General features: G+C 50.5%; 1 protein-coding gene across 1 annotated transcript in view; it reads right to left on the bottom strand.

Moving 5' to 3' along the window:
* The window catches only part of ARHGEF18 (Rho/Rac guanine nucleotide exchange factor 18), a 129,743-nt gene extending 103,544 nt beyond the window's left edge, over nt 1-26,199 (bottom strand). The window contains exons 1-2 of the mRNA XM_050771032.1: nt 25,255-26,199; nt 11,054-11,178 (exon numbers count right to left, since the gene is read on the bottom strand). Of these exons, the coding sequence (XP_050626989.1) occupies nt 11,054-11,178; nt 25,255-25,777 (648 nt within the window). The 5' untranslated portion in view covers nt 25,778-26,199. The remainder of the gene's footprint in view (nt 1-11,053; nt 11,179-25,254) is intronic.
* Nucleotides 26,200-27,023: the final 824 nt, after the last annotated feature.

The following is a 27,023-nucleotide window of genomic DNA, read 5'->3' on the forward strand; positions in this document are numbered from 1 at the left end:
ACCCGGCCCATCCTGAGTCTGTCTGGTGAACTCCTATGCATCCGTCAAAACCCAACTTGGGCATGCCCTCCAGGTTGCTTTCCTGACTCCTCAAGGTTGGTAAGATGCCCCTCCTCTGGGCTGTCAGGATCTGGAGGACAGGAATTGTCCTTTTTCAGGCCTTTGTTAGGACTGTCTGCACACAGGATTTGGTGGGTAGGTGGGTGGGTAGGCTTCCCCCATGGCTCCATGTGAGGCCAGTGCTGAGATGTGGCTCCAGGCATCCATGTGACCTCAGGCAGCCCTTGGTGGATGCTCTCAATTTGTCAGCTGCACATCTTGGCCGGCAGGAGGCAGGGGGTCCGTGTCCACATCTATCTTGGGATGAGCAAGGAGGACCTATGCAGGGTTTGCCCTTTTACCTGAACTCACCCATGTTGATGTCTTTATAGATTTGGCCGCTCCCTTCTTTTTATTGCAGTGAAATACACATCACATAAAATTTATCATCTTAACCTTTTTTTTTTTTTTTTTTTTTTTTCAAGATGGAGTCTTGCTTTGTCGCCTAGGCTGGAGTATAGTGGCACGATCTCGGCTCACTGCAACCTCCACCTCCCGGGTTCAAGCGATTCTTCTGCCTCAGCCTCCTGAGAAGCTGGGATTACAGGCACCCTCCATTATGCCCAGCTAATTTTTGTATTTTCAGTAGAGATGGGGTTTCACCATGTTGGTCGGGCTGGTCTCGAACTCCTGACCTCAGGGGATTCGCCTGCCTCGGCCTCCTGAGGTGCTGGGATTACAGGCATGTGCCACCGCTTCTGGAGAATTTATATATATTTTTTAGTAGAGACAGGGCTTCACGATGTTGGCCAGGATGGTCTTGAACTCCTGACTTCAGGTGATCTGCCTGCCTCAGCCTCCCAGTGTTGGGATTACAGGCGGGAGCCACCGTTCCCGGGCCCATCTCTTAACCATTTTTAAGTGCCCAGTTCAGCATCATTAAGCACATTCTCATTGCTGTGCAACCACCACCTCCATGTATCTCCAGAACTTTCTCATCTTCCCAAACTAAAATTTTGTTCCCATGAAACACTCGCTCCTTATTTCCCTCCCCAGCCCCTGGCACCCACCCTTCTACTTTCTGTCTCCATGAATCTGACCAGGCCTGGCGTGGTGGCTCATGCCTTGGAATCCCAGCAATCTGGGAGGATCGCTTGAGCCCAGGAGTTTGAGACCAGCCTGGACAACACAACAAGACCCTATCTCTACAAAAAAAAAATTTAAATTGAGCTGGGCATGGTGGCAGGCACCTGTAGTCCCAGCTACTTGGGAGTCTGAGGTGGGAGAATCACTTGAGCCTGGAGGTCGAAGCTGCAATGAGCTGTGATCATACTACCGCACTCTAGCCTGGGTGACAAAGAAAGACCCTGTCTCAAAAAAAAAAAAAAGCGGGGGGTGGTAAATCTTGAACCCGACGAGTCCAGAGACCTCCTACGAGGGGAATCAGGCAGTACTTGTCCTTTTGTGTCTGGTTTATTTCACCGAGCATAGCATCCTCACGGTTCCTCTACATTGCAGCACGTGTCAGAATTTCCTTCCTTTTTAAGGTTGACTTGTATTCCATTGTGTGGATGGATCACATCGCATTTATTCATCCATCCATCAACGGATACCTGGGCTCTTTCCATCTATTGGCTCTTGTGAATAACGCTGCTATCAACATCAGTGTGCGAATATTGGTGAGTCCTTGCTCTCAGTTCTTCTGGGAAGATATCCAGAAGTGGAATTGCTGGATTGTATGGTTTATTATTATTATTATTATTATTATTTTTGAGATGGAGTCTTGCTCTGTCCCCCTGGCTGGAGGGCAGTGGCGCGATCTCGGCTCACTGCAAGCTCCGCCTCCTGGGTTCACGCCATTCTCCTGCCTCAGCTTCCTGAGTAGCTGGGACTACAGGCGCCCGCCACTGCGCCCGGCTAATTTTTTGTATTTTTAGTAGAGACGGGGTTTCACCGTGGTCTTGATCTCCTGACCTTGTGATCCGCCCGCCTCGGCCTCCCAAAGTGCTGGGATTACAGGCGTGAGCCACCGCGCCCGGCCCTATTATTATTATTATTATTTGAGACAGAGTCTCGCTCTGTCACCCAGGCTGGAGTGCAGTGGCACCATCTCGGCTCACTGCAACCTCTGCCTCCTGGGTTCAAACGATTCTCGTGCCTCACCCTCCTGAGTAGTTGGAAATACAGGTGTGCACCACCACGTCGGGCTGATTTTTCTATTTTCAGTAGAGACATGGTTTCATCATGTTGCCCAGGCTGGTCTCAAATTCCTGATTTCAGGTGATCCTCTCCCACTCGGCCTCCCAAAGTGCCGGGAAGACAGGCGTGAGCCACTGTGCCCAAACTCTTTTATTCTTTTTTTTGAGACAGCCTCTCGCTCTGTCACCTAGGCTGGAGTTCAGTGGCACAATTGCGTGGCAATTTTAGGTTTAACTTTCTTTTTTTATTTTATTTTTATTTTTTTGAGATGCAGTCTCACTCTGTCGCCCAGGCTGGAGTGCAACAGCGCTATCTCAGCTCACTGCAATCTCTGCCTCCCGGGTTCAAACAATTCTACTGCCTCAGCCTCCCGAGTAGCTGGAATAACAGGCGCCTGCCACCATACCAGGCTAATTTTTTTTGTTTGTTTGTTTGTTTGTTTGTTTGTTTTTTGAGATGGAGTCTCGCTCTGTCGCCCAGGCTGGAGTGCAGTGGCCGGATCTCAGCTCACTGCAAGCTCCGCCTCCTGGGTTCACGCCATTCTCCTGCCTCAGCCTCCCGAGTAGCTGGGACTACAGGTGCCCGCCACCTCACCCGGCTAGTTTTTTTTTTTTTTTTTTTTTTTTTTTTTTTTTGAGACGGAGTCTCGCTCTGTCACCCAGGCTGGAGTACAGTGGCCGGATCTCAGCTCACTGCAAGCTCCGCCTCCTGGGTTTACGCCATTCTCCTGCCTCAGCCTCCCGAGTAGCTGGGACTACAGGCGCCTGCTACCTCGCCCGGCTAAGTTTTTGTATTTTTAGTAGAGACGGGGTTTCACTGTGTTAGCCAGGATGGTCTCGATCTCCTGACCTCGTGATCCGCCCGTCTCGGCCTCCCAAAGTGCTGGGATTACAGGCTTGAGCCACCGCGCCCGGCCTTTTTGTATTTTTTTAGTAGAGACGGGGTTTCACCATGTTCGCCAGGATGGTCTCGATCTCCTGACCTCGTGATCCACCTGTCTCGGCCTCCCAAAGTGCTGGGATTACAGGCTTGAGCCACTGCACCCGGCCTGTAGTTTTAGTAGAGACAGGGTTTCACCATCTTGGCCAGGCTGCTCTCCTGAACTCCTAACCTCATGATTCACCCGCCTCGGCCTCCCAGAGTGCTGGGATTATGGGCGTGAGCCACTGTGCCTGGCTAATTTTAGGTTTAGCTTCCTAAGGACTCACTCTACTGTTTCCACAGCCTGCCTTCTTCCTGAATCTCTCCTTTGTGGCCACCATCCTCGTTTCCCTCCCACCTCCCTGCTGACTCCTCCTCTGCCTCCTCTTCCTCCCTCTGCCTTTTGATCACCGGGGTCCCTCTTTTTCAGTCTCTTTCTAAGGAGCCACAGCTCTAGCTCTGGCTGGCCCTCATGTGACTTGGGTGGCAGCCTCCTTTCAAATCCCCACCTACCCCCCAAATGGCTCCATTCCTACCCCCGGTGTCTGGACAACCTCCTACTGTCTTTTCTGTCTCTGCCCCCAAAGGTTTTTTTGTGTCTCTGGTTTTCATCCTCCCGTAAATATAAACATGTCAGGACAGCCTCTTGGCCTGGCTGAGCCTCCCTCTTTCTCCTGCATCTGGCCTCCCTCAGAGGAGGCAGAGGTGGGAGCCAGGCCAGAGATGGGGGTGGAGCCGGGGAGTCGGGAGCCGGGCAGTACAGGCTGTTCCAGCTCCCACTGGTAAGTACATTGAGGGAGGGAGACAGTGAGTGTCTCATCTTTTATTTTGGAGCTTGCACTTTTGCTCTGACATATCTTGGGCAAGAAAAGATGAGAACCAGCCCAGTGGGGTCCTTGCAGGTATCTGAGTAAACATCGTATGCTGCCCCGCTGGCCCTGACACCCCAGAGAGGATGCTATAAATCCAGGCTCCTGTTCCCTACACCCGGGGGAGCCTTGGGGGATGGGATCTGCTGTCAAACCCAGAGGCGAAGCAGCCCAGGGTTCCCCACTCTTCAGAAGGGCTCACCACGCACAGTTTTTCGTAGTACATGGATAAATGCTTCTCTTAAAAATGTAAATAGCTATTGATCTTGTTGTCTATTGGAAAAACATAACACACCAAAGCAGCTTCAAGCATAACGTGTCCCTGGTCCCCATTTTGTCATGTAAAAAAGTGGCTTGATTTCAAACAAAATGGCATAAATCATAGAGCAGATAGCCTGCCTGCCTTTCTTTTTTTTCTTTCTTTTTCTTTTTCTTTCTTTCTTTCTTTCTTTCTTTCTTTCTTTTTTTTCTTTTTCTTTCTTTCTTTCTTTCTTTCTCTTTCTTTTCTTTTCTTTCTTTCTTTCTTTCTTTCTTTCTTTCTCTCCTTCCTTCCTTCCTTCTTTCTCTCTCTCTCCTTCCTTCCTTCTTTACTCTCCCCTCCCCTCCCCTCTCCTCTCCTCTCTCTCCTTCCCTTCCTTCCTTCCTTCTTCCTTCTTCCTCCTCCCTCCCTCCCTCCCTCCCTCCCTTCCTTCTTTCCTTCCTTCCTTCCTCTCTCTTTTTTATTTATTTATTTTTTTGACAGGATCTTGCTCTGTTACCCAGGCTGGAGTGCATTGGCGCCATCACAGCTCACTGCAGCCTGGAATTTCTGGGGTCAAGGCATCCTCCTACCTCAGCCTCCTGAGTAGTCGGGGCCACAGGCGTGCACTACCATGCCCAGCTAATTTTATATATATATATATACACACACACACACACACATATATATGTACATATATATATATATATATATATTTTTTTTTTTTTTTGAGACGGAGTCTCGCTCTGTTGCCCAGGCTGGAGTGCAGTGGCCGGAACTCAGCTCACTGCAAGCTCCGCCTCCTGGGTTTACGCCGTTCTCCTGCCTCAGCCTCCGGAGTAGCTGGGACTACAGGCGCCGCCACCACGCCCGGCTAGTTTTTTGTATTTTTTAGTAGAGACGGGGTTTCACCGTGTTAGCCAGGATGGTCTCGATCTTCTGACCTCGTGATCCGCCCATCTCGGCCTCCCAAAGTGCTGGGATTACAGGCTTGAGCCACCGCACCCGGCCTTTTTTTTTTTTTTTTTTTTTTTTTGAGACGGAGTCTCGCTCTGTCGCCCAGGCTGGAGTGCAGTGGCCGGATCTCAGCTCATTGCAAGCTCCGCCTCCTGGGTTTACGCCATCCTCCTGCCTCAGCCTCCCGAGTAGCTGGGACTACAGGCGCCCGCCACCTCGCCCGGCTAGTTTTTTGTATTTTTTTAGTAGAGACGGGGTTTCACCGTGTTAGCCAGGATGGTCTCGATCTCCTGACCTCGTGATCCGCCCGTCTTGGCCTCCCAAAGTGCTGGGATTACAGGCTTGAGCCACCGCGCCCGGCCTTTTTTTTTTTTTTTTTTTTTTTTTTTAATAGAGTTTCGCTCTTCTTGCCTAGGCTGGAGTGCAATGGTGCGATTTCGGCTCACTGCAACCTCTGCCTCCCGGGTTCAAGTGATTCTCTTGCCTCAGCCTTCCAAGTAGCTGGGACTACAGGCACCCACCACCACACCTGGCTAAATTTTGTATTTTTAGTAGAGACAGGTTTCACCACGTTGGCCAGGCTGGTCTCGAACTCCTGACCTTAGGTGATCTGCCTGCCTCAGCGTCCCAAAGTGTTGGGATTACAGGCGTGAGCCACCATGCCCGGCCCCAGCTAATTTTTTTTTATTTTTTGTAGAGACAGGGTCTTGTTATGTTGCCCAGGCTGGTCTTGAAATCCTGGGCTTTGGCCAGGCGCGGTGGCTCAAGCCTGTAATCCCAGCACTTTGGGAGGCCGAGGCAGGCGGATCACGAGGTCAGGAGATCGAGACCATCCTGGCTGACACGGTGAAACCCCGTCTCTACTAAAAAATACAAAAAACTAGCCGGGCGAGGTGGCGGGCGCCTGTAGTCCCAGCTACTGGGGAGGCTGAGGCAGGAGAATTGCGTGAACCCGGGAGGCGGAGCCTGCAGTGAGCTGAGATCCGGCCACTGCACTCCAGCCTGGGCGGCAGAGCGAGACTCCGTCTCAAAAAAAAAAAAAAAGGCCGGGCGCGGTGGCTCAAGCCTGTAATTTTTGGGAGGCCGAGGCGGGCGGATCACAAGGTCAGGAGATCGAGACCACAGTGAAACTCCGTCTCTACTAAAAATACAAAAAAAAAAAAAAAATTAGCCGGGCGCGGTGGCGGGCGCCTGTAGTCCCAGCTACTCAGGAGGCTGAGGCAGGAGAATGGCGGGAACCCGGGAGGCGGAGCTTGCAGTGAGCCGAGATCGCGCCACTGCACTCCAGCCTGGGCAACAGCGTGAGACTCCGTCTCAAAAAAAAAAAAAAAAAAAAAAAAAAAAAGAAATCCTGGGCTAACGTGACCCTCCCACCTCAGCCTCCCAAAGTGCTGGAATTACAGACATGAGCCACCGTGCCTCGCAGAGCAGATGGTTTTCAAATGGTCATTGGGTAGAAAGACCTCAGTCAAGGTTTGCATCCTGCTATGGTAGCTGTTGTTAGCTAAGCATGACCTGGGTCAAGTACCTGAAGCTCTTTGAGCCTCAGTTTTTTCCATCTCTAAAATGGGCATACTGCCACCTACTTGTAGGATTGGGTTGTGCAGATGAAATGAGATGTTTGGGCATTGCAAGCCCTTGGCCAATGGAATAATACATTGCTGTTTTTAAATGTCATGAGTCGGGGGCCAGGGCCGTGGCTCACACCTGTAATCCCAGTGCTTTGGGAGGTCAAAGTAGGAGGATCATTTGAGGCTAGGGGTTTGAGACCAGCCTGGGCAACATAGCGAGATCCCATCTTTAAAAAAAAAAAGAAAGGCCGGGTACAGTGTCTCATGCCTGTAATCCCAGCACTTTGGGAGGCTGGGGTGGGCAGATCACAAGCTCAGGAGATCGAGACCATTCTGGCTAACACGGTGAAACCCTGTCTCTACTGAAAATAAAAAAAATATTAGCCGGGCGAGGTGGCGGGCGCCTGTAGTCCCAGCTACTCGGAAGGCTGAGGCAGGAGAATGGCGTGAACCCGGGAGGCGGAGTTTGCAGTGAGCGGAGATCGCACCACTGCACTCCAGCCTGGGCGACAGAGTGAGACTCCGTCTCAAAAAACAAACAAACAAGCCGGATGTGGTGGCATGCACCTGTAGTCCCAGCTACTCTGGAAACTGAGGTGAGAGGATTGCTTGAGATCAGGAGGCAGAGGTTGCTGTGAGCTATGATCACACCACTGCACTCCAACCTGGGTGACAGGGCAAGACCCCATCTCTACAAATAAATAATTACATTACATAAAATAAATAAATTTCAGGAGTCAGGACCCTTCCTCTGAGCAAGCCTCTGATAGCCCCAAATCGAGTCACACGGTCTCCACTGTCCTCACGGAGCGAATTGGAGAAGATAGACGATTAAGCCCAACCATTATAATCAAGAATGCTAGAAGGTTCCAGCCAGCAGGCTGGGGAAGATCTGCGGGGGAACAGATTACGCTGTCCAAAGAATATCAGGGAGGGCTTCCTGGAGGAAATGGCAGCATGTGAAAGTCTGAGGACTGAGTAGGGGCTGGCTAGGCAGATACTGCAGGTAAGCATATTCCAGGCAGTGAAAGAACAGGACATCTAGAAGTGTGCAGGCTGGAGAGCTCATGGCGCCTTTAAGCAACTGGCCAGTGTTCCTATGGCTGGAGGTGTGGACAGTTGGGGAACACGAGTCTGGTTGGCCAAAGCATAGATTTAATCTGGAAGTTTCCAACAGTGGTGGTAGGGAGGGCAGTGATTGGCCTTCAGAAAGATTATTCAGCTTGCTGGCTGGGCGCGGTGGCTCACGCCTGTAATCCCAGCACCTCGGGAGGCCGAGGCGGGCAGATCACATGAATCCAGGAGTTTGAGACCAGCCTGGCCAACATGGCAAAACCCCATCTCTACTAAATATACATAAATTAGTTGGACGTGGTGGTGTGTGCCTGTAATCCCAGCTACTCAGGAAGCTGAGGCACAAGAATCTCTTGAACCCGGGAGGTGGAGGTTGCAGTGAGCCGAGATTGTGCCACTGCACTCCAGCCTGGGTGATGGAGTGAGACCCTGTCTCAAAAAAAAAAAAAAAAAAAAAAAAATGTATTAAGCTTGCAGAGCAGAGATGGGCTTGGATGGGGCCAAGATGCAGGCAGGTGGCCCAGCCAGGACACCCATGCAGATGACGTGGGGGAGCCACGATGGGGACCACCACCAGGGAAGCGGAAGGAGGCTGCAATGCACAGAAATGGAGGGTCCTTGGGGTTCACCATTCACAGGACTTGGTGCCTGATGGGAGAGGGAGGGGCAAGGAAAGTGCCCGGGCCTCCAGCTCTGGTGACCAAGTGGATGATGAGAATAGAGACTCAGGAAGAGAAGGCAGATTTGCCAGGGGGTGGGGCCACAGCCTTGCTGCCTACTCACAGGCCTCCCTGCTTCCCCAGAGCCCACCGTTCCCCCATTGCCGTGTTATCCACCCAACTGCCTGCATCCCATGGTTCTCTTTCAAAGAGGTTCAGATCCCAGGGAAGGCACGGGGCTAAACTCCAGTCCTGGTTCTGTGATCCTTCACCTGGGACTTTCCATGACATCTGGACTAATTCCTTCACTTCTTGCATCTCAATGTCTTTTTGTTTTTTCCTCATTCTGTCACCCAGGCTGGAGTGCAATGGTGTGATCTTGGCTCACTGCAATCCCCACCTCCTGGGTTCAAGCGATTCTCTTGCCTCAGTCTCCTGAGTAGCTGGGACTAAAGGTGCACACCTCCATGCCCGGCTGATTTTTTTATTTTCAGTAGAGACAGGGTTTTACCCCATTGCTCAGGCTGGCTCAGGCTGGGCATGTTGGCCAGGCTGGTCTCAAACTCCTGACCTCAAGTGATCTGCCCACCTCGGCCTCCCAAAGTGCTGTGATTACAGGTGTGAGCCACCGTGCCCGGCCCCTCGGTGTCCCCTTCCATAAAATGACAAGTGTGGGTACATGAATTGCCCTTTATGGCTTAACCATAACAGACCCTCTTTCCTTAGTGCAGCGGATGTTGTGGAAAGTCACTGAGATCCCCAGAGGCTGTGGGAGAAGGAACTGTCAGCTCTCAGCCCCCTTCCTGGGCAGCCCATCGGCAATGGTTGATTGACAAGGGAGTATAAAGGCTTGACCATTTCAGCCCGGCTCCATCTGAGTCTGCTTCCTGAAGACCCAACACACACAACCTGACTGTCTTGGTCCCTGGTGGAGCTGGAGCTGAACTGTGTTCATGAGACATTTCCCCGGCCCCTGCCCTCTCAAGGGTGCACCTCCTAGATGCCACATCTTCCACCCCAGGAGATCTTCCGTGAAGCAGCCTGGAGGCTGTCACCGGGACCTTTGCCAAGACCTCAGTCCCAGCCAGCCACACACCATTAGGGCTTGATGTTAACTGTGCCCCAGCTCCATCCAGGGACCTCAAGCTTTCAGGGTCTTTCTTTTGAGACTGGAGCCTGGGGGCTGGCCTGCCCCACAGGCCCCTGACATAAGCACTTGGAGAAAGTGTGTGAGAGCAGAGGGTATGGACGCAGACTGAAGAGTCAGACTGGGCTTGAATCCCAACTCTGCCATGATGGGAACTTAGGCAAGTCAGTCTACCTTTCTAGGCTGTATTTGGTTTTAGTCTGCCTGCCTGCCTTCCTTCTTTCCTTCCTTCCTTCCTTCCTTCCTTCCTTCCTTCCTTCCTTCCTTCCTTCCTTCCTCCCTCCCTCCCTTCCTTCCTTCCTTCCTCCCTTCCTTCCTTCTTTCCTTCCTTCCTTCCTTCAACTCACCCTTCTTCTCATCTATCCATTCACCCATCCATTATCCATCCATCTTTCCTCCATTCTTTCATTTATCCATCCTCCTTCCTTTCATCCATCTTCCTTCCTTCCTTCCTTCCTTCCTTCCTCTCACACTTCTACTCATCCATCCATTCACCCACCCATTATTTATCCATCCTTCCTTCTTTTATCCATCCTCCTTCCTTCCATTAACCCATCCATCTATCTCTTCCTTCCTTCCTTCCTTCCTTTCTTCCTTCCTTCCACTCACCCTTCTTCTCATCCATCCATTCACCCATTATCCATCCATCCTTCCTTCATTCTTTCATTTATCCATCCTCCTTCCTTTCATCCATCTTCCTTCCTTCTTTCATTTTATTCATCAATCATTCATGTATCCATCCACCCATATTTCTCATCTTTCTTCCTTCCTTCCATTCACCCACCTTTCTACTCTTTCATTCATCCACCATCCCTCCTTCCTTCCTTTAATCCACCCATCCATCCATACTTCCTTCTTTCCTTCTTCCATTCATCCATCCTCCTTCCTTCCATCGGCCCATCCATCTATCCGTCTAGCTTTCTTCTTTTTATTCACCCATCATCCATTTATCCATTCACCCACACTTCTACCCATCTTTCCTCTCTTCCTTCTAGTCATCCATCATCCATTCATCTACCTAACCACCCTTCTATTCATCCATGTACCCATCCATCCACCCGTCCATCCATCCTTCTACTCATCTGTCCTTGATTTCCTCTTTCCTTACATCTATCCATCCATCTATCCAGCCATCTACCCACCCATCTATCCATCCATCCATTCATCCCTCCATTGCTCCTTTCCTCTCTCTTCTTATTTCAGAACAGATTCTGGTTTCCTCATGTGTAAAACAGGATAATAACGACTTTGCAAATTTGGATGAGGATTCCCTGAGATAATATATACAAAGTGCCTGGTAAAATACAGGTGCTAAACAAAGTGTACTTGCTGCCACTGTTGTCATCAGCTCCTGCCCGTTTCAGCAGTCAGACACCTGCCTGATCATCCCCCATGGCAGAGAAGAAGTCTGGGTTCTCAGGTTTCCAGGATCCACTGCTGCTGTTGGTGGCCGAAGCCACAGCTCCAGAGTCACAGGGCTGGACACATGACTTGGGCTCAGAGCCTGTGGAGAAAGGAGGGACAAGGTGTCAGGGATAAGCTGGGAGTGCTAAGGAAGCCAGGACCTGGATTCTGCATCTGTTGGTGGTCACCCTGGACCTCAGTTTTCTCATCTATAAAATGAGTTGGTGAGGGGAGTGGGAGGATAGTCTCAATGATCTTGAAGCCAGCATACGTGTCACCTCTTCCCCATCCTAAGCCTATGACGGACATTGCTAGTCAATCACGAGGCAATTTCCTGCTTAGCCATTTGCCCCCTCAGGATTCTTCCCAACACACCGGTTCCAGTAGTCATTACCAGGTGATCCAAGTTGGCTTATGTATGAAATCAATTTGTCATGCCTGCTCTAGCAAAAAGCCTTCAGTTGATCAATGATGCTAATGGTCCCATAGACCAAATGCAAGTACCCCATGCCCACATTGTTTTTCCCTCTCCTCCTCCTCCTCCTTTCTTCTTCTTCTTCTTTTCTTCTTCTTCTTCTTCTTCTTCCTCCTCCTCTTCCTCCTCCTCCTTCTCCTCCTTCTTCTTCTTCCTCTCCCTCTTTCTCTTCTTCTTCTTCCTCTTCTTCTTCAACAGAGTCTTGCTGTGACGCCCCCAAGCTGGAGTGCAATGGCATGATCTTGGCTCACCAAAACCTCCGCCTCCCGAGTTCAAGCCATTATCCTGCCTCAGCCTCCTGAGTAGCTGGGATTACAGGTGCACACCACTGTGCCTGGCTAATTTTGTACTTTTAGTAGCGTCGGGGTTTCACCATGTTTTCAGGCTGGTCTTGAACTCCTGACCTCAGGTGATCTGCCCCCCTCAACCTCCCAAAGTGTTGGGATTACAGGTGTGAGTCAAGGCACCTAGCTTTCTTCTTCTTCTTTTTTTTAATTAAAAACTACTTTGAAAAATAAGCTTATTTTTTCCTCTTTTTTCTATTAGAGATGAGGTCTCACTATGTTGCCCAGGTTGGTCTCAAACTTCTGAGCTCAAGTGATCCTCCCGACTCAGCCTCTCAAAGTGCTAGGATTACAGGTGTGAGCCACTGTGCCCAGCCCTAATGCCCACAATGCCCACATTTGTAGGAGAGTCTCTCTCTCATGGTGGAATTGAGGCTGCCTCTTCTTTTGGTGGGGAGTGAGAAGCAGAGAGCAGGGAGTTGGGCCCCCCAGGAGCCACATGCCCCAGGACCCACCTGCAGATGGAAATGGATAAGCTCAAAGATGCTCAGTCCCAAAGCAATGACAAATTCTAATCCATGTCCCTTGCCCCCTGAACATTTCACATAAATGGAATGATACACTATGTGGTCTCTTGTGACCTGCTGCTTTGACTTTACATATTTTGAGGTGTGTCTATAATGTGGTGTATGGCAGTGCTTCATTTCTTTCTCTTTCTTTCTTTTCTTTTCTTCTCTTTTCTTTCTTTTTGAGATGGAGTCTCGCTCTGTCACCCAGGCTGGAGTGCAGTGGAGTGATCTTGGCTCACTGCAACCTCTGCCTCCCGGCTCAAGCAATTCTCCTGCCTCAGCCTGCCAAGTAGCTGGGATTGCAGGTGCACGCTGCCAAGCCCAGCTAATTTTGGTATTTTTATTTTTAGTAGAGATGGGGTTTCACCATGTTGGCCAGGCTGGTCTCGAACTCCTAACCTCAGGTGATCCACTCGCCTTGGCCTCCCAAAGTGTAGGGATTACAGGTGTGAGCCACTGCACCCGGCCAGTGCTTTATTTGTTTTAGGGCTGAATACTATTCAATTGTATGGAGATACCACATTTCGTGTATCCAGTGATCTGCTGATGGACGTTTGGGTTGTTTCCACCATTTGGCTATTTCAAATCATGCTGCCATGAACAATTGCTTACAAGTTTTTGCACGGATGTGTGTTTTCCATTGTCCTAGGAAGGAAATTGCTGGAGTACATGCTAATCTATGCTTAACTTTTTGAGGAACTGCTGTTATGCAATCTCTTTTTTTTTTTTTTGAGACAGAGTCTTGCTCTGTCTGTCGCCCAGGCTGGAGTGCAGTGGCCGGATCTCAGCTCACTGCAAGCTCCGCCTCCCGGGTTTATGCCATTCTCCGGCCTCAGCCTCCCGAGTAGCTGGGACTACAGGCGCCCGCCGCCCCGCCTGGCTAATTTTTTGCATTTTTAGTAGAGACGGGGTTTCACCGTGTTAGTCAGGATGGTCTTCATCTCCTGACCTTGTGATCTGCCCATCTCAGCCTCCCAAAGGGCTAGGATTACAGGCGTGAGCCACCGCACCCGGTCGCAATCTCTTTTTTGAGATAAAGCCTCACTCTGTCCCCCAGGCTGGAGTGCAGTGGTGCCATCTTGGCTCACTGCAACCTCCGCCTCCCGGATTCAAGCGATTCTTCTGCCTCAGCCTGTCGAGTAGCTGGGATTACAAGTGGGCACCACCACACCTGGCTAATTTTTGTAGTTTTAGTAGAGATGGGGGTCTTGCTATGTTGGCCAGGCTGGTCACGAACTCCTGAGCTCAGGCAATCTCCCCACCTTGGCGTCCCAAAGTGCTGGGATTACAGGCATGAGCCATTTCACCTGGCCTAAAACCACTGAATTGTGTGCTTTAAATAGGTGAAGTATATGGTAGTTGTTAATAAATATTAATAATTTGTTATTAAAATATTTTTAAAAAGTTGTTAATAAAGCTGTTGCTAAAAAAATTTTTGCTGGAGCCTCTTGCAGAGTTTTGGATGGGACAGGTGCACATGGGGCCTGAAGCTTCAGTTCCATTGCTTCAAGGTAAATTTGCCCCCTGATGCCGCCTGTATTCATGGATGAATGGCTGGACAGTAACGGGCAATGCTCGGGGTTTCCACCATCACTGCTTTCCAGGCTGCCCTCCCAGGCTGGTTGGAGGGACTCTGTTCAGCTGCTGTCGTTAATCTTCCCCACCCAAAAGCCAAAGCAGCATCTGTGACTCACAGAAACGAACCAAGCAGGCTGTGAAGGAAAGCCAGATGTGGGGGAGGGTCCTGGAGGCTGGTGGGAGCTTGGGAGGGGAAAGGCAGTCCCAGTCCTCAGCCAAGTCCCCTGGGGGCTGGAGGAGAGGCAGCAGGATTGGCTTGCTTCACTGGACAGGGTCCTTGTGGAGGCCTGAGGCCTCCCGTAGCCTGCAGAACCTCATGCCCCGTATCTGTGAAACCTGAAGGTCTGGGGTCCAAAGATCAAAGGTGAAAGGCCAGGGTTGGCCGGGCGCAGTGGCTCACACCTTTAATCCAGCACTTTGGGAGGCCCAGGCGGGCGAATCACTTGAGGTCAGGAGTTCGAGACCAGCCTGGCCAACATGGCGAAACACAGTCTCTGCTAAAAATACAAATATTAGCTGGGCATGGTGGCGTGCACTTAGAATTCCAGCTACTAGGGAGGCTGACACATGAGAATCTCTTGAGCCAGGGAAGGGGAGGATGCAGTGAACTGAGATTGTGCCACTGCACTCCAGCCTGGGTGACAGAGTGAGACTCTGTCTCAAAAAAAAAAAAAAAAAGAAAAAAAAAAAAAGAAATTCCAGGGTTGTGTGTTGTGTGTGTGTTTTTTTGTTGTTATTGTTTTGTTTTAAGAGAGTCTCACTCTGTCACCCAGGCTGGAGTACAGTGGTTCGATCTTGGCTCACTGCAATCTCTACCTCCTGGGCTCAAGCGATTCTTCTGTCTCAGACTTCTGAGTAGCTGGGACCACAGATGTGTACCACCATGCCCAGCTAATTTTTGCATTTTTAGTTGAGACAGGGTTTCGTCATGTTGGCCAGTCTAGTCTCAAACTCCTGGCCTCATATGATCCTCCCACCTCGGCCTCCCAATGTGCTGGGATTGCAGGCATGAGCCATGATGCCCGACTGAGTTTTGTTTTTATGGGGAACCTTCTGACCTAGGAACAGGTTGAGCTTGACCTGATGATGAACTCAATTCTGATCCTAGTTCCCAATGACTGACTCAACTCTGATCCTAGTTTTACAGATTGAACCCTAAACTCTGTGTCACAGACTGAGCCATGATCCTGGTGTCATATACTGAGCCTTGATCCTGATATCATAGACTGAACCTTATCTGGCTGTCATTGGTTTAGCACTCATTCTTGTATCATAGACTGAACGCCCATTCTAGTGTCACAGACTAAGCCTTTATCCTGGTGTCATATATTGACCCCGATCCTAGTGTCATAGGCTAAGCCCTAATCCTGGTGTTATAGTCTTAGCTCTTATCCTGGTATCATAGACCGAGCCCCAATCCTGGTGTCATACACTGAATCTTGATCTGGCATCATAGACTAAGCTCCAATCCTGGTGTCATAGGCTGCGTCCTGATTCCAATATTATGAGCTAAGCCCTAATCCCCATGTCATAGACTGAGCTCTGTCAATTACCAACCACAATCACCCCAAATGATTGCCAATCACATTTGTAACAGACCCTCAGCTACCAGTCTGTCCCCTGTAGTACACCCTGGAGTTGGTGTGTCCTTTTGATACAACACTCTGATGGTCACTCCCCTTCTACTGATCCCCACCCCTATAGACTCCAGTCCCCTTAGGATGACATTCAGAGCCCTTCCCAGCTTGTCCTCTTACCTCCCCCTCACACACATGCACCCCCAACTCACCATTCTCCTGGTATCTCTGTGCCGTTCCTACCACTCTTCCTGCCTGGCAGCTGAGGGCTCCGTCTCAGATCCTCTGCAGACAATTTTAGCCACAGGACTTTGGATTGCTCTGCCTAGCTCTTTATGGAAAAGGTTTGCTGATCCCTGCTCTAGAGCATGAGGTCTGTGAGGGCAGGGACTATATCTGACTCACTTTTACATCCCCAAGCTCCAAGGGGTAAAATCTTGTATCATCGCTTTCTATATGCCTGGCTTAGTGCTAAGCCCATCATGTACTTTTCATTCTTCTATACTCACAACAACTCTCTGAGTCCTCATTTTATAGAAAGGGAAACTGAGGTTTAGAGAGGTGCATTGACTTTACCAAGGCCATACCACTATGGTATGAGGTAGAGCTGGGAGTCAAATTCAGGTATTTCTGAATTCAAAAAAGAGCTCACAATCACCAGGCTATCCTGTGCTGTGCTGGGTTGGACACAGAGTCAGTGCCCATACATTTGCTAGTGAATGGATAAATGGGTAGATAAATGGTTAGACGGCTGGATGGATGGATGGGTGAGTGGATGGTTGAATGGATGGGTGGATGTGTGGAAGGATGGATGGATGGATGAATGAGTGGATAGATGGATGGGTGAATGGTTGGATAGGCAGATGGATGGATAGGTGGATGGATGAATAAGTAGATAATTGGATGTATGAGTGGATGGGTGGATGGATAGGTAGATGGATGAATGGATGTTTGAATGGATGGATGGTTGGATGGATGGAAGAGTGCATGGATGGATGAATGGATGGATGGAGGGATGGAAGAGTGGATAAATGGGTGGGTGGATGGATGGAAGAATGGATGAATGGGTGGGTGTGTGTGGGTGGGTGGGTGGGTGGGTGGATGGATGGATGGATGGATGGATGGATGGATGGATGGATGGCTGGCTGGCTGGCTGAAGAGTTGGCTGACTGGCTGGTTGGCTGGATAGATAGTTGGATGGCTGCATGGTTGCAGGGATGAATGGGTAGATAGTTGGATGGATAGGTTATATGGCAGTGTCCAGAGCCAGTGATGCATTACACTCAGGAGATGGCATTCTGAGGGGGTGAGGAAGGAGATGTAAAAGGAAGAGGGACAGAATTGTGGCAGAAGAGCCACACAGGAAGGAAACCAAGGTGAGCGAGGCACACGACTGCACTCATCAGACATGCACCAATAAATTGAGGAATGAATGAGAAAACGTGAGTGGAATGGTTAACGGGGGCAGTTGATGGGGGAAGGGGCACTGGGATCCTTCACTAAAAGTCTCAGTTCTCCTCTCCCAAGCCTTACTTGCCTCCCCAAGTCCAATCCCACCCTTTCCCCAGGAAATTCCTATTAGGTGCCCAGACAGCCAGTTACAGAGCTTAAGAGGGTGATAAAAAGGCCATTCTTCCCTGCTTTCCAAGGCTACTGACAAGAGACACGACGTGAGGGAGTCACTCTCCCAGGGGAGCTAAGCCAGAGGAGACATGAGGCCTCAGGGAAAGGGGCTCTGCTGGGGATGCATACTGCTCCCCACCCCCATGCTCCTCTCCAAGGAGCTGTCCATCAGCCTGGATTCAGGTCCCAGGCAGCCTCCTCCACTACCAGCCCCTGCAGCATCAGCCATAAAAGGGTTTAAGAGTCACTGTCAGTTCCCACAGCTCACTCCCCCACCTGCTGGCATATAAATCTCAGCCTCAATTGCCTGGGCAGGGAGACAGGGGGAACTGAGCAGCCACAAGAGGGGCAGAACTTCTTAGGGACCTGGGTCACAGGCGGACACTTTGGTGATCCATGGCAGATACACTGATTCTTCAGGATCGCCATCCATCATGGGATCTAAAAACCCTCCCCAGTCACTCCAGCTGCCCACATTGGCAGCTTTGTTCATCGGTCAGAACACATCAAAGTGGCCTCAGACAGAATCCGCTTCAAATCCTGGTTCCTCCAGCATACACTTGCTGTGTGACCTTGAGCAAGTCACTCAACCTCTCTGAGCCCAACTTCATGAGAGCTCAACAGTTAGCAACAACTTCTATCCTGATGATGACTCTTCTATTGCATCCCAGTTCCCTAGGCCATCCTCTCTGCCCCTAACTCCAGCCCCTGGGTCCCCTGATACTCCCACCTGCTCCCTGACCCCAGCACAGCACCTGGTATGCAATGAGCCTTCAAGGATGGTCCGTGGAATGAACCAGCTAGTCAGTCTTCCCATTGGCCCCCTCCTTCATGAAAACTCATTGCTACCTTGAACAAGTACGTGGCTCATGCAGGTGATGGTGGCCGTGACTAACAAGTCATGCAGGCTGAGCGATGTGGCTGGCCTGACCAGGAGGGGCTCATATGGGCAGTGGGGAATGGGGGACAAGGAAGCTCACGAAGCAACGAGTGCATGACCAGCTCTTATGATATTGTCCGGCACTGTCCTCTCGTGCCCTGCGTACCTGGACATCATCTGGTTATCTTCAAGGGCTAAACTCTTGAGCATTAAGTGTCTCTTTGATGGCTGGGTGCGGTGGCTCACGCCTATAATCCTAGCACTTTGGGAGGCTGAGGCAGGTCGATCACCTGAGGTCAGGAGTTCGAGACCAGCCTGGTCAACATGGTGAAACCCCGTCTCTACTAAAAATACAAAAATTAGCCGGGTGTGGTGGGGGGGCACCTGTAATCCCAGCTACGCGAAAGGCTGAGGCAGGAGAAGCGCTTGAACCTGGGAGGCAGAGGTTGCAGCAGTGAACCAAGATCACGCTCTAGCCCCGGCGACCGAATGAGACTCGGTCTCAAAATAAATAAACAAATAAATAAAGAAGTGTCTCTCTTTGCAACAACAGTTCACTCAGACCTTTGATGATATAATAAAGGCTGTTACCAGTCCCCAAAGAGGTCACCTGAGGCCTGGGGACCCTGGGGGTTGAGAGAGCAGGCACCAGTCGATGTGTGTATGTATGTGTGTATGTATGTGTGTTTGAGTGAAGTGTGTGCCCAAGAGCCACTAATCCCCCCGTTTTTGTTTCTGCCCCGAGCCTCCTGTCCTGCACCTGGGCCAGAAACCCACAGTATCTAGGACCCCCAGGAAATCACTGGACTGCCCCTAAGGAGTTCAGCGGCTGAGTTAAGAGGGCAGACTTTCTTTCTGCAAATTTACCGCCTGAGACAAGTTCCTGGCCGAGTCTTGGGAGACATTGCCTCTGAAACAAGAGGGACCCCACAAGTCTGTGATAATTCCAGGGGGCCCTGGAGAATCAGGGGTCATGGAATCCAGGGCCGGTGCCAGCGGAGTCTGTACCCTGGCCAAGAAAAAGCTCGAAGGGGGTTGGCGGGCAGGCCGTCCTGGGATCCCCGCCTGGGTGGATGGCTCCCGCTGGTCACTGCCAGCTGCTTACCTCTCTTGAAGGCCCACCGCTTCAGCCACAGCTTGGAGAAGGCTGGCCAGGAGTGGTTGAGCACCGAGTCAGCCATGGGGGCCGTGCGTGCGTGCGTGTGAGAGCTCGAGTGTGAGCTGGGCTGGGAATCCCTGCCAGGACGGGGCTGCCAGTAAGAGAGGCGGAGACTGCCTCCAAGGTCTGCCAGATACATCAGCTGATAGAAGCCTGGGGCTTCAGCAGGGGGGCTGGGGTTTCCAGCTCAGGGGCCCAGGGACCCCTGGTTTGAGGCGAAGCCAAGCCCTTTAGCACCCTCTGTCCCTTAAACCCAGTCCTACAGGTCTCTTACCCTGGCTGGACAAGACAATCTTAGGGAAATACAAATACCACCTGGGTCCTATGGGGAGCCTGGGTGTGCATGGATGTCTGAGTGTTTGTGTGTGCGTGCGTGCCATCGTCTCGGTGGGTTTGATGATGCATTTACATGTTTAGAGAACACATGTTTCAGGGTTAGTTCTGAATATTAACTTGTCAATGTGGGGTGTATTTGATTATCTAGATAGTTTTAAAAGTGTCTCTGTGATTGTGTGTGTGTGTGTGTGTGTGTGAGAGAGAGAGAGAGAGAGAGAGAGAGAGAGAGACTGAGAATGCCCATTTGTATCTGTGGGGTCAGATCCACCTGCATGACTCATCTGTGTCTTGGGGAGATCTGTTTCTAGTATCTGTGAGGTGGTTTTGGTGTCTGCCTGGGTTTCTATGTTTCTACATATTTGTGTCTTCATCTGTTTCTGTTTTTTGTTTGTTTGTTTGTTTTGAGACGGGGTCTTGCTCTGTCACTCAGGCTGGAGTGCAATGGCGTGATCACAGCTCACTGCAGCCTCCAACTCCTGGGCTCAAGGGATCCTCCGGCCTCAGCCTCCTGAGTAGCTAGGACTACAGGTGTGTGCCACCACACTGGCTAAGTTTTTTTTTGTTTTGTTTTTGTTTTTTGTAGAGCTGGGGTCTCACTATGTTGCCCAGGCTGGTCTCGAAACTCCTGAGCGCAAGCGATCCTCCTGCTGTGGCCTCCCAAAGTGCTGGGATTACAGGCATGAGTCACACCACCTTTCTCTCTGTACCCAAGTGTAGGATATGGTCTGTGTGTCAACGAGTGCTCATCTGTGCAGGTGCTGCCCCCTGCTGGTGGAAGCTCCTTTATCAGCATCTTCACTCCTTGCGTCTGAAAAATCCCTACTTCAAATCCTGGCTTCAAATCCCAGCTCCTCCATCACGTACTTGCTGTGTGACTCCCTCCTGCAGTCCCCTAATCCTTTACATTACTTCCCAGCCCCAAATCACCCCCAGCCCCAAATCAGCCTCCCAAAGTGCTGGGATAACAGGCATGAGCCGCCGCTCCCGGTCTGTTATTTTTTAACTTTCATTTTTGACACAGGATCTCACTCTGTTACCCAGGCTGGAGTAGTGTGATCTATAGCTCACTGCAGCCTCGAACCCCTTGGCTCAAGCAATCCTCTTGCCTCAGGCTCCTGAGCAGCTGGGAATATACGCGCATGCTATCACACTTGGCTATTTTTTTTGCTTTTAATTTTTTTGTAGGGATGAGGTCTTCTACGTTGCCCAGGCTGGTCTCAAACTCTGAACTTCAAGTGACCTCCACCCTTCCAAAGTGTTGGGACATTTTAAAGATTGCTATTTTTTTTTTTTTTTTTTTTTTTTTGGGACGGAGTCTCGCTCTTCGCCCAGGCTGGAGTGCAGTGGCCGGATCTCAGCCACTGCAAGCTCCGCCTGGTCGCAAACTCTGCCTCACTTCCCAGTAGTGAGGCGCCCGCCCTCCACCCTTCCAAAGTTTGGATTAGAGACGGGGTTTCACATGTTAGCCAGGATGGTCTCGATCTCCTGACCTTGTGATCCGCCAGTCTCGGCCTCCCAAATCTGGGATCACAGGCTTGAGCCAAGCGCCCGGCCAGGGGTATCTATTTCTTTTCTTTTCTTTTTCCTTCTCTCTCTCTTTTTTTTGTTTGTTTGTTTGTTTTGTTTGTTTGTTTGTTTAGACAAAGTCTCACTCTGTCACCCAGGCTGGAGTTCAGTGGTGCGATCTCAGCTCACGGCAACCTCCAACCTCCAACTCCCGAATTCAAGCGATTCTCCTGCCTCAGCCTCCCAAGTAGCTGGGATCACAGGCGTGCACCACCATGCCCAGCTAATTTTTGTATTTTTAGTAGAGGCAGGCTTTCACCATGTTGGCCAGACTGGTCTTGAACTCCTAACCTCAGGTGATCCTCGGCCTCCCAAAGTGCTGGGATTACAGGTGTGAGCCACTGCACCCAGTTAAGTGTCACTTTTAAAAATACAACAGGGTATCTACTTCTCTTTCTTTTCTTTCTTTTTTTTTTTTTTTTTTTTTTTTTTTTTGAGATGGAGTTTCACTTTTGTTGCCCAGGCCGGAATGCAATGGTGCAATCTCGGCTCACTGCAACCTCTGCCTCCCAGGTTCAAGTGATTCTCCTGCCTCTGCCTCCCAAGTAGCTGGGATTACAGGCACCCGCCACCACGTCTGGCTAATTTTTTGTATTCTTAGTAGAGACGGGGCTTCACCATATTGGCCTGGCTGGTCTCGAACTCCCGACCTCAGGTGATCCAACTGCCTCGGCCTCACAAAGTGCTGAGATTACAGGCGTGAGCCACTGCACCCAGCTGGAATATCTGTTTCTAATGATGGCAGGCTAGCTTATTGCAGATTTATCCTCCCACCAAGAACAAAGAGAAAAGCTGGACAAAACTGGAAGAGTAAAAAACCACCCTTGCTTGGAAGGCATTGGCAGTCAGATTTGGAAGAATCACAGCCCTGGAAAGAAAGGAAACCTTGGGGCTGGATGCAGTGTTTCACATCTGTAATTCCAGAACTTTGGGAGGCCAAGGCAGTCAAATCACCTGAGGTCAGGAGTTCAAGACCAGCCTGGCCAACATGGTGAAACCCTGTCTCTACTAAAAATACAAAATTAGCCAGGCATGGTGGTGGGTGCTTGTAATCCCAGCTACTCGGGAGGCTGAGGCAGGAGAATCGCTTGAACCTGGGAAGCAGAGGTTGTGATGACCCAAGGTCATGCCACTGCACTCCAGCTTAGATGACACAGCGAGACTCCATCCCCCCCCCCAAAAAAAAAGGAAACCTAGGAAAGTGAGAAGGACATAATGATGCAGTGCTTTTCTCTCACAAACAAGTTGTTGATTTGAACACAGTTCTTGAGTGAGTGGGAGGCAGACCAGAAAAAGCCTGAGAAGCTGAATGTAGCTCTTAGCAATCTTATGTTGGGGAAATAAACATTGGAATTCAGGGTCCACAAAGAGGAGGTGATTGAGATGCCTAAAAGACTACACCCTAGGAGCAAGGAGGGACCAGACATAGACTAGCCCTCACCAAGAGCAAAATCCATCTTGAAGTCAGCGTAGGTCATAATCAGATTAAAGTGATCTTTCCTTTCTCTAACTGCCTGCCCAAAGCAAAAGTAAACCCTCTACGGAGAAGAATGACATCATAAAGAGACACAAATGATCCCTATTGTTTTTCACAAACAAGGCCTGGCATTTAATCAAAGACTACCAGGCATACTAGAAGACAGAGCCTCATACCAAAAAACAAGAAGAAAAACAGACAATAGCAACAGCCCTACAGGAGATAAAGAGGTTAGAATTAAAAATACAACAGGCCGGGTGCAGTGGCTTACATCTGTAATCCCAGCACTTTGGGAGGCCAAGGCAGGCAGATCACCTGAGGTCAGGAGTTCAAGACCAGCCTGGGTAACATGGTGAAACCCTGTCTCTACTAAAACTACAAAAATTAGCCAGGTGTGGTGGTGCACACTTATAATCCCAGCTACTCGGGACGCTGAGGCAGGAGAATTGTTTGAACCCAGGACGTGGAGGTTGCAGTGACCTGAGACTGTGCCACTGCACTCCAGCCTGGGCGACTCTGTCTCAAAAAAAAAAAAAAAAAAAAAAAAAAGAGAGAGAGAGAGAGAGAATACAGTAGCACATGACACAGGGATGGGTGGATGGGATCCTCAAGAAGTCCACTCTAGCACACTTGCTTACAGATTGAGATCCACTATGGGTGTGACACAGAACATTTCAGAAGATGGTGGGGACTGCTCAGGAAGGAAGGCTTAGGGACAAGGTCAGAGTATGAAGGTATAGGTGAGGCTGACAATGTTTTCTGATCTGTCACGTGCCAGACACTGTACTAAGATCTCACAGACAAAACTTCCTAACAGGCTGAGCGAGGCGGCTCATGCCTGTAATCCCAGCACCTTGGGAGCCCAAGGCAGGAGGATCACCTGAGGTCAGGAGCTCAAGACCAGTTTAGCTAATATGGTGAAACCCTGTCTCTACTAAAAATACAAAACTTAGCCGGGCGTGGTGGTGGGTGCCTGTAATCCCAGCTACTTGGGAGGCTGAGGCAGGAGAATTGCTTAAACCCGGGAGGTGGAGGTTGCAGTGAGCCGAGATTGCACCAATGTACTCTAGCCTGGGTGATAGAGCAAGACTGTGTCTCCAACACACACACACACACACACCCCCCAAAAACTCATAACGGCCTTTTAACAGATGAGCAAACAAAAGCTCAGAGCAGTTAATTCATTTGCCCAAGGCCACAGAGAGGACAGGGAACTGGGATTTGAACGCCCGGCTGTCCAACACGGTCACCATATCATCTACAACAGTATTGACCATCAGCATATGCCCATCCCTGTGTCACGGGCTGGGGGATGGCCAGGGAGGCCTGGAGACAGCCCAGACTAGAAGCACCGACGTGTTTGCAGTTGGCATCTACTGGGTCTTCAAGGAATAGTGAAAAGGCTGCCTCTACCAGGAAGCCCTCCCAGAGTGACTCCCAGTCACAACAAGGGAGTTGAAACGTGGCTGATTATGAGGGTAACCCTTTCCTGACCTCCTTTGGTTATCAGGTTCTTTTCTCAGAACTGCAGGTGACCTGGCCTTGGAGCATCAGCCCCCAGAGTCACTCACCGGCTCCATCCTCTCTGCCCCAGCTGTCCACTCTTAACTAGACTCACTCCCTCCTGGTTCTGGGGCCACCTTCCTAGACCTCAGGGTGCCTGAAGCCCGCCCTGCAGCACTGGGGGCCGGCAGGAAACAACAGACTGGGTGTGCCCAGCAGAAACCGCAACCTTCCTCCCCTCCCCACCCCCCACCCCTGGTCCCAGGCAGGCGGTGGTGCGGGAGGCCCCCTAAGAGGCGGCCACGAGAGGAGCCAGGGGATGCCTCCCAAGCAGGAGAACTCAGAACCTTCACCTGGAGGAAGGCTGCCTGGGGAGGGTCGTGCACTCTGAATGATCTCAGATCAGGACAAGACCCTTCTCAGGGCCGGTTCTCAGCCTTCGGCCTTAAGTGTGAGTTTGTTTTGACGGTGGATTCAGAATCTGCATCAGGGAGGTTCATGGGGTGCCCCGGAATCTGCAGTTTAAGATGCAAAGGGCACCTGAGCCTTTGCCACAGCTCCCCCATTCATTCTCTGTCTCCTGTCTCCATGCCGGAGGGCCTTGGCTACAAGGAGGTCTATCTTCCTTTCTTTTTCTTTTCTTTTCTTTTTTTTGAGACTGAGAGACTCACTTCAACCTCGGCCTCCCAGATTCAAGCCATTCTCCTGCCTCAGCCTCCTGAGTAGCTGGGACTACAGCCGCCCGCCACCACGCCTGGCTAATTTTTGTATTTTTAGTAGAGACGGGGTTTCACCATGTTGGCTAGGCTGGTCTCCAACTCTTGACCTCAAGTGATCCACCCTCCTCGGCCTCCCAAAGTGCTAGGATTACAGGTGTGAGCCACCACGCCCGGCCTCCACCTCCCTTTCTTACCTGGTGGCCCCTCACGGATCCCCGTCCCCTGGGGTGACCTCTTATGACCACAGATCTCTGCACAAAGAACGTAAGGGTCAAACAGCTTCCCCCACCCACTCAGGAAGCAAGCTGACTGCAAGGGGGAGAGAGGCAGTGATGTCTGTCTGCTCGCTGTCCCCTGAGACTTCCCAGACCCCACCACCACTCTGTCCCGATGGGTGCGTCTCTCTCCACTTCCCAGGATATGTACTCACCAGATGGAGCTCGGTTCTTCGACCTGTAGGCACCCAGCCTGGCTACCAGCTCCTGCAGCCCCCATGACCTATGGCCAGGGTTTCGATCTGGCCCAAGGGTAGAGCCTCGGATAACCACAGAGTGGCCCAACAGCACCTCGACTTCCTCTTTTTCAACTGCCTGCCTGCATGCTCGCCACTCTGCTCCCAGCTGCAGGCCAATCGAGGGGCCTAAGAAGAGTACAGAGGATGGGGGTTCTAGAGGAAGAGAGCCCTGCTCCCACCCCTCAGCCCTGTGAATGCAGGTGTCTTGAGGAGGAGGCGTGGGGAGCTGGGGGGGAGGCCCAGCATCCTCAACCCACACCCAGCAGCTTCCTGTGGAACCAACTGCTGGAGAGAAACAGGGTGTGGGGGCCTCACCCAGGCACATGGGTATATAGACAGCAACATACAGGGACATGCAAGTCATGTGTATCCGTAGAGACTCAAGCACCCAGACGAACCCCAGCATGGTGGGTACACACAGAGAGACAGAAACACACATAGTTACATTGTTACGTGGGTACCTGGAAACTGGTGGAACAACATGGTGTGCTGGTAATGTTTAACAACCACCTCTCCAATTTGTAGCCATTGCCAATTCTCCTGGTGTAAATACCCCCAGCATGGCTGATTTCACCTACCAATCATGTCACCAAGCATAGAGTTGATAGGAAATGCTCAAATTTGGCTTTAAAAAAAAAAACAAAAAAAAAAAAACGTTTATTTTATTTTTAGAGATAGGGTCTCATTCTGTCATCCAGTCTGGAGTGCAGTGGAGAAATCAGAGCTCACTGCAGACTCAATCTCTTGGGCTCAAGTGATCCTTTGGCTTCAGCCTCCTGAGTAGTTGAGATTACAGGCACATGCCACCATGCCTGGCTAAGTTTTTTGTTTATAGATAATTTATGTATAATTTGTATATACTTTATTTTTTTTTTTTTTTTTTTTTATTTTTATTTTTTTTTTTTTTTGAGACGGAGTCTCGCTCTGTCGCCCAGGCTGGAGTGCAGTGGCGCGATCTCGGCTCACTGCAAGCTCCGCCTCCCGGGTTCACGCCATTCTCCTGCCTCAGCCTCCCGAGTAGCTGGGACTACAGGCGCCCACAACCGCGCCCGGCTAATTTTTTGTATTTTTAGTAGAGACGGGGTTTCACCGTGGTCTCGATCTCCTGACCTTGTGATCCGCCCGCCTCGGCCTCCCAAAGTGCTGGGATTACAGGCGTGAGCCACCGCGCCCAGCCTGTATATACTTTATATATAATTATGTATAAATTATATATAGACTTCATAAAATTTATATGTAATTATTATATATATATATTTTTTGAGACAGGCTCTCACTCTGTCATCCAGGCTGGAGTGCAGTGGGGGCAATTTTGGTTCATTGCAACCTCTGTCTCCTGGGCTCAAGTGATCCCCCCACCTCCGCCTCCTGAGTAGCTGGGACCACAGGCACACATCACCAGGCTGGCAATTTTTTTTTTTTTTGTTTGTACTTTTAGTAGAGACAGGGTCTCACCATATTGCCCAGGCTGGTCTCGAACTCCTGGGCTCAACCAATCCACCCACCTTGGCCTCCCAAAGTGCTGGGATTAGAGATGTAAGCCACTGCGCCCAGCCTAATTTTTTTTTTTTTTTTTTTGGTAGAGACAGGGATTTTACTATGTTTCCCAGGCTGGTCTTGAACTCGTGGGCTCAAGCAATCCTCCCACCTTGGCCTCCCACAGTGCTGGGATTATAGGCATGAGC

The sequence above is a fragment of the Macaca thibetana genome, chromosome 19 (assembly GCF_024542745.1).
Source record: "Macaca thibetana thibetana isolate TM-01 chromosome 19, ASM2454274v1, whole genome shotgun sequence".
In the NCBI taxonomy this organism is placed as follows: Eukaryota; Metazoa; Chordata; class Mammalia; order Primates; family Cercopithecidae; genus Macaca; species Macaca thibetana.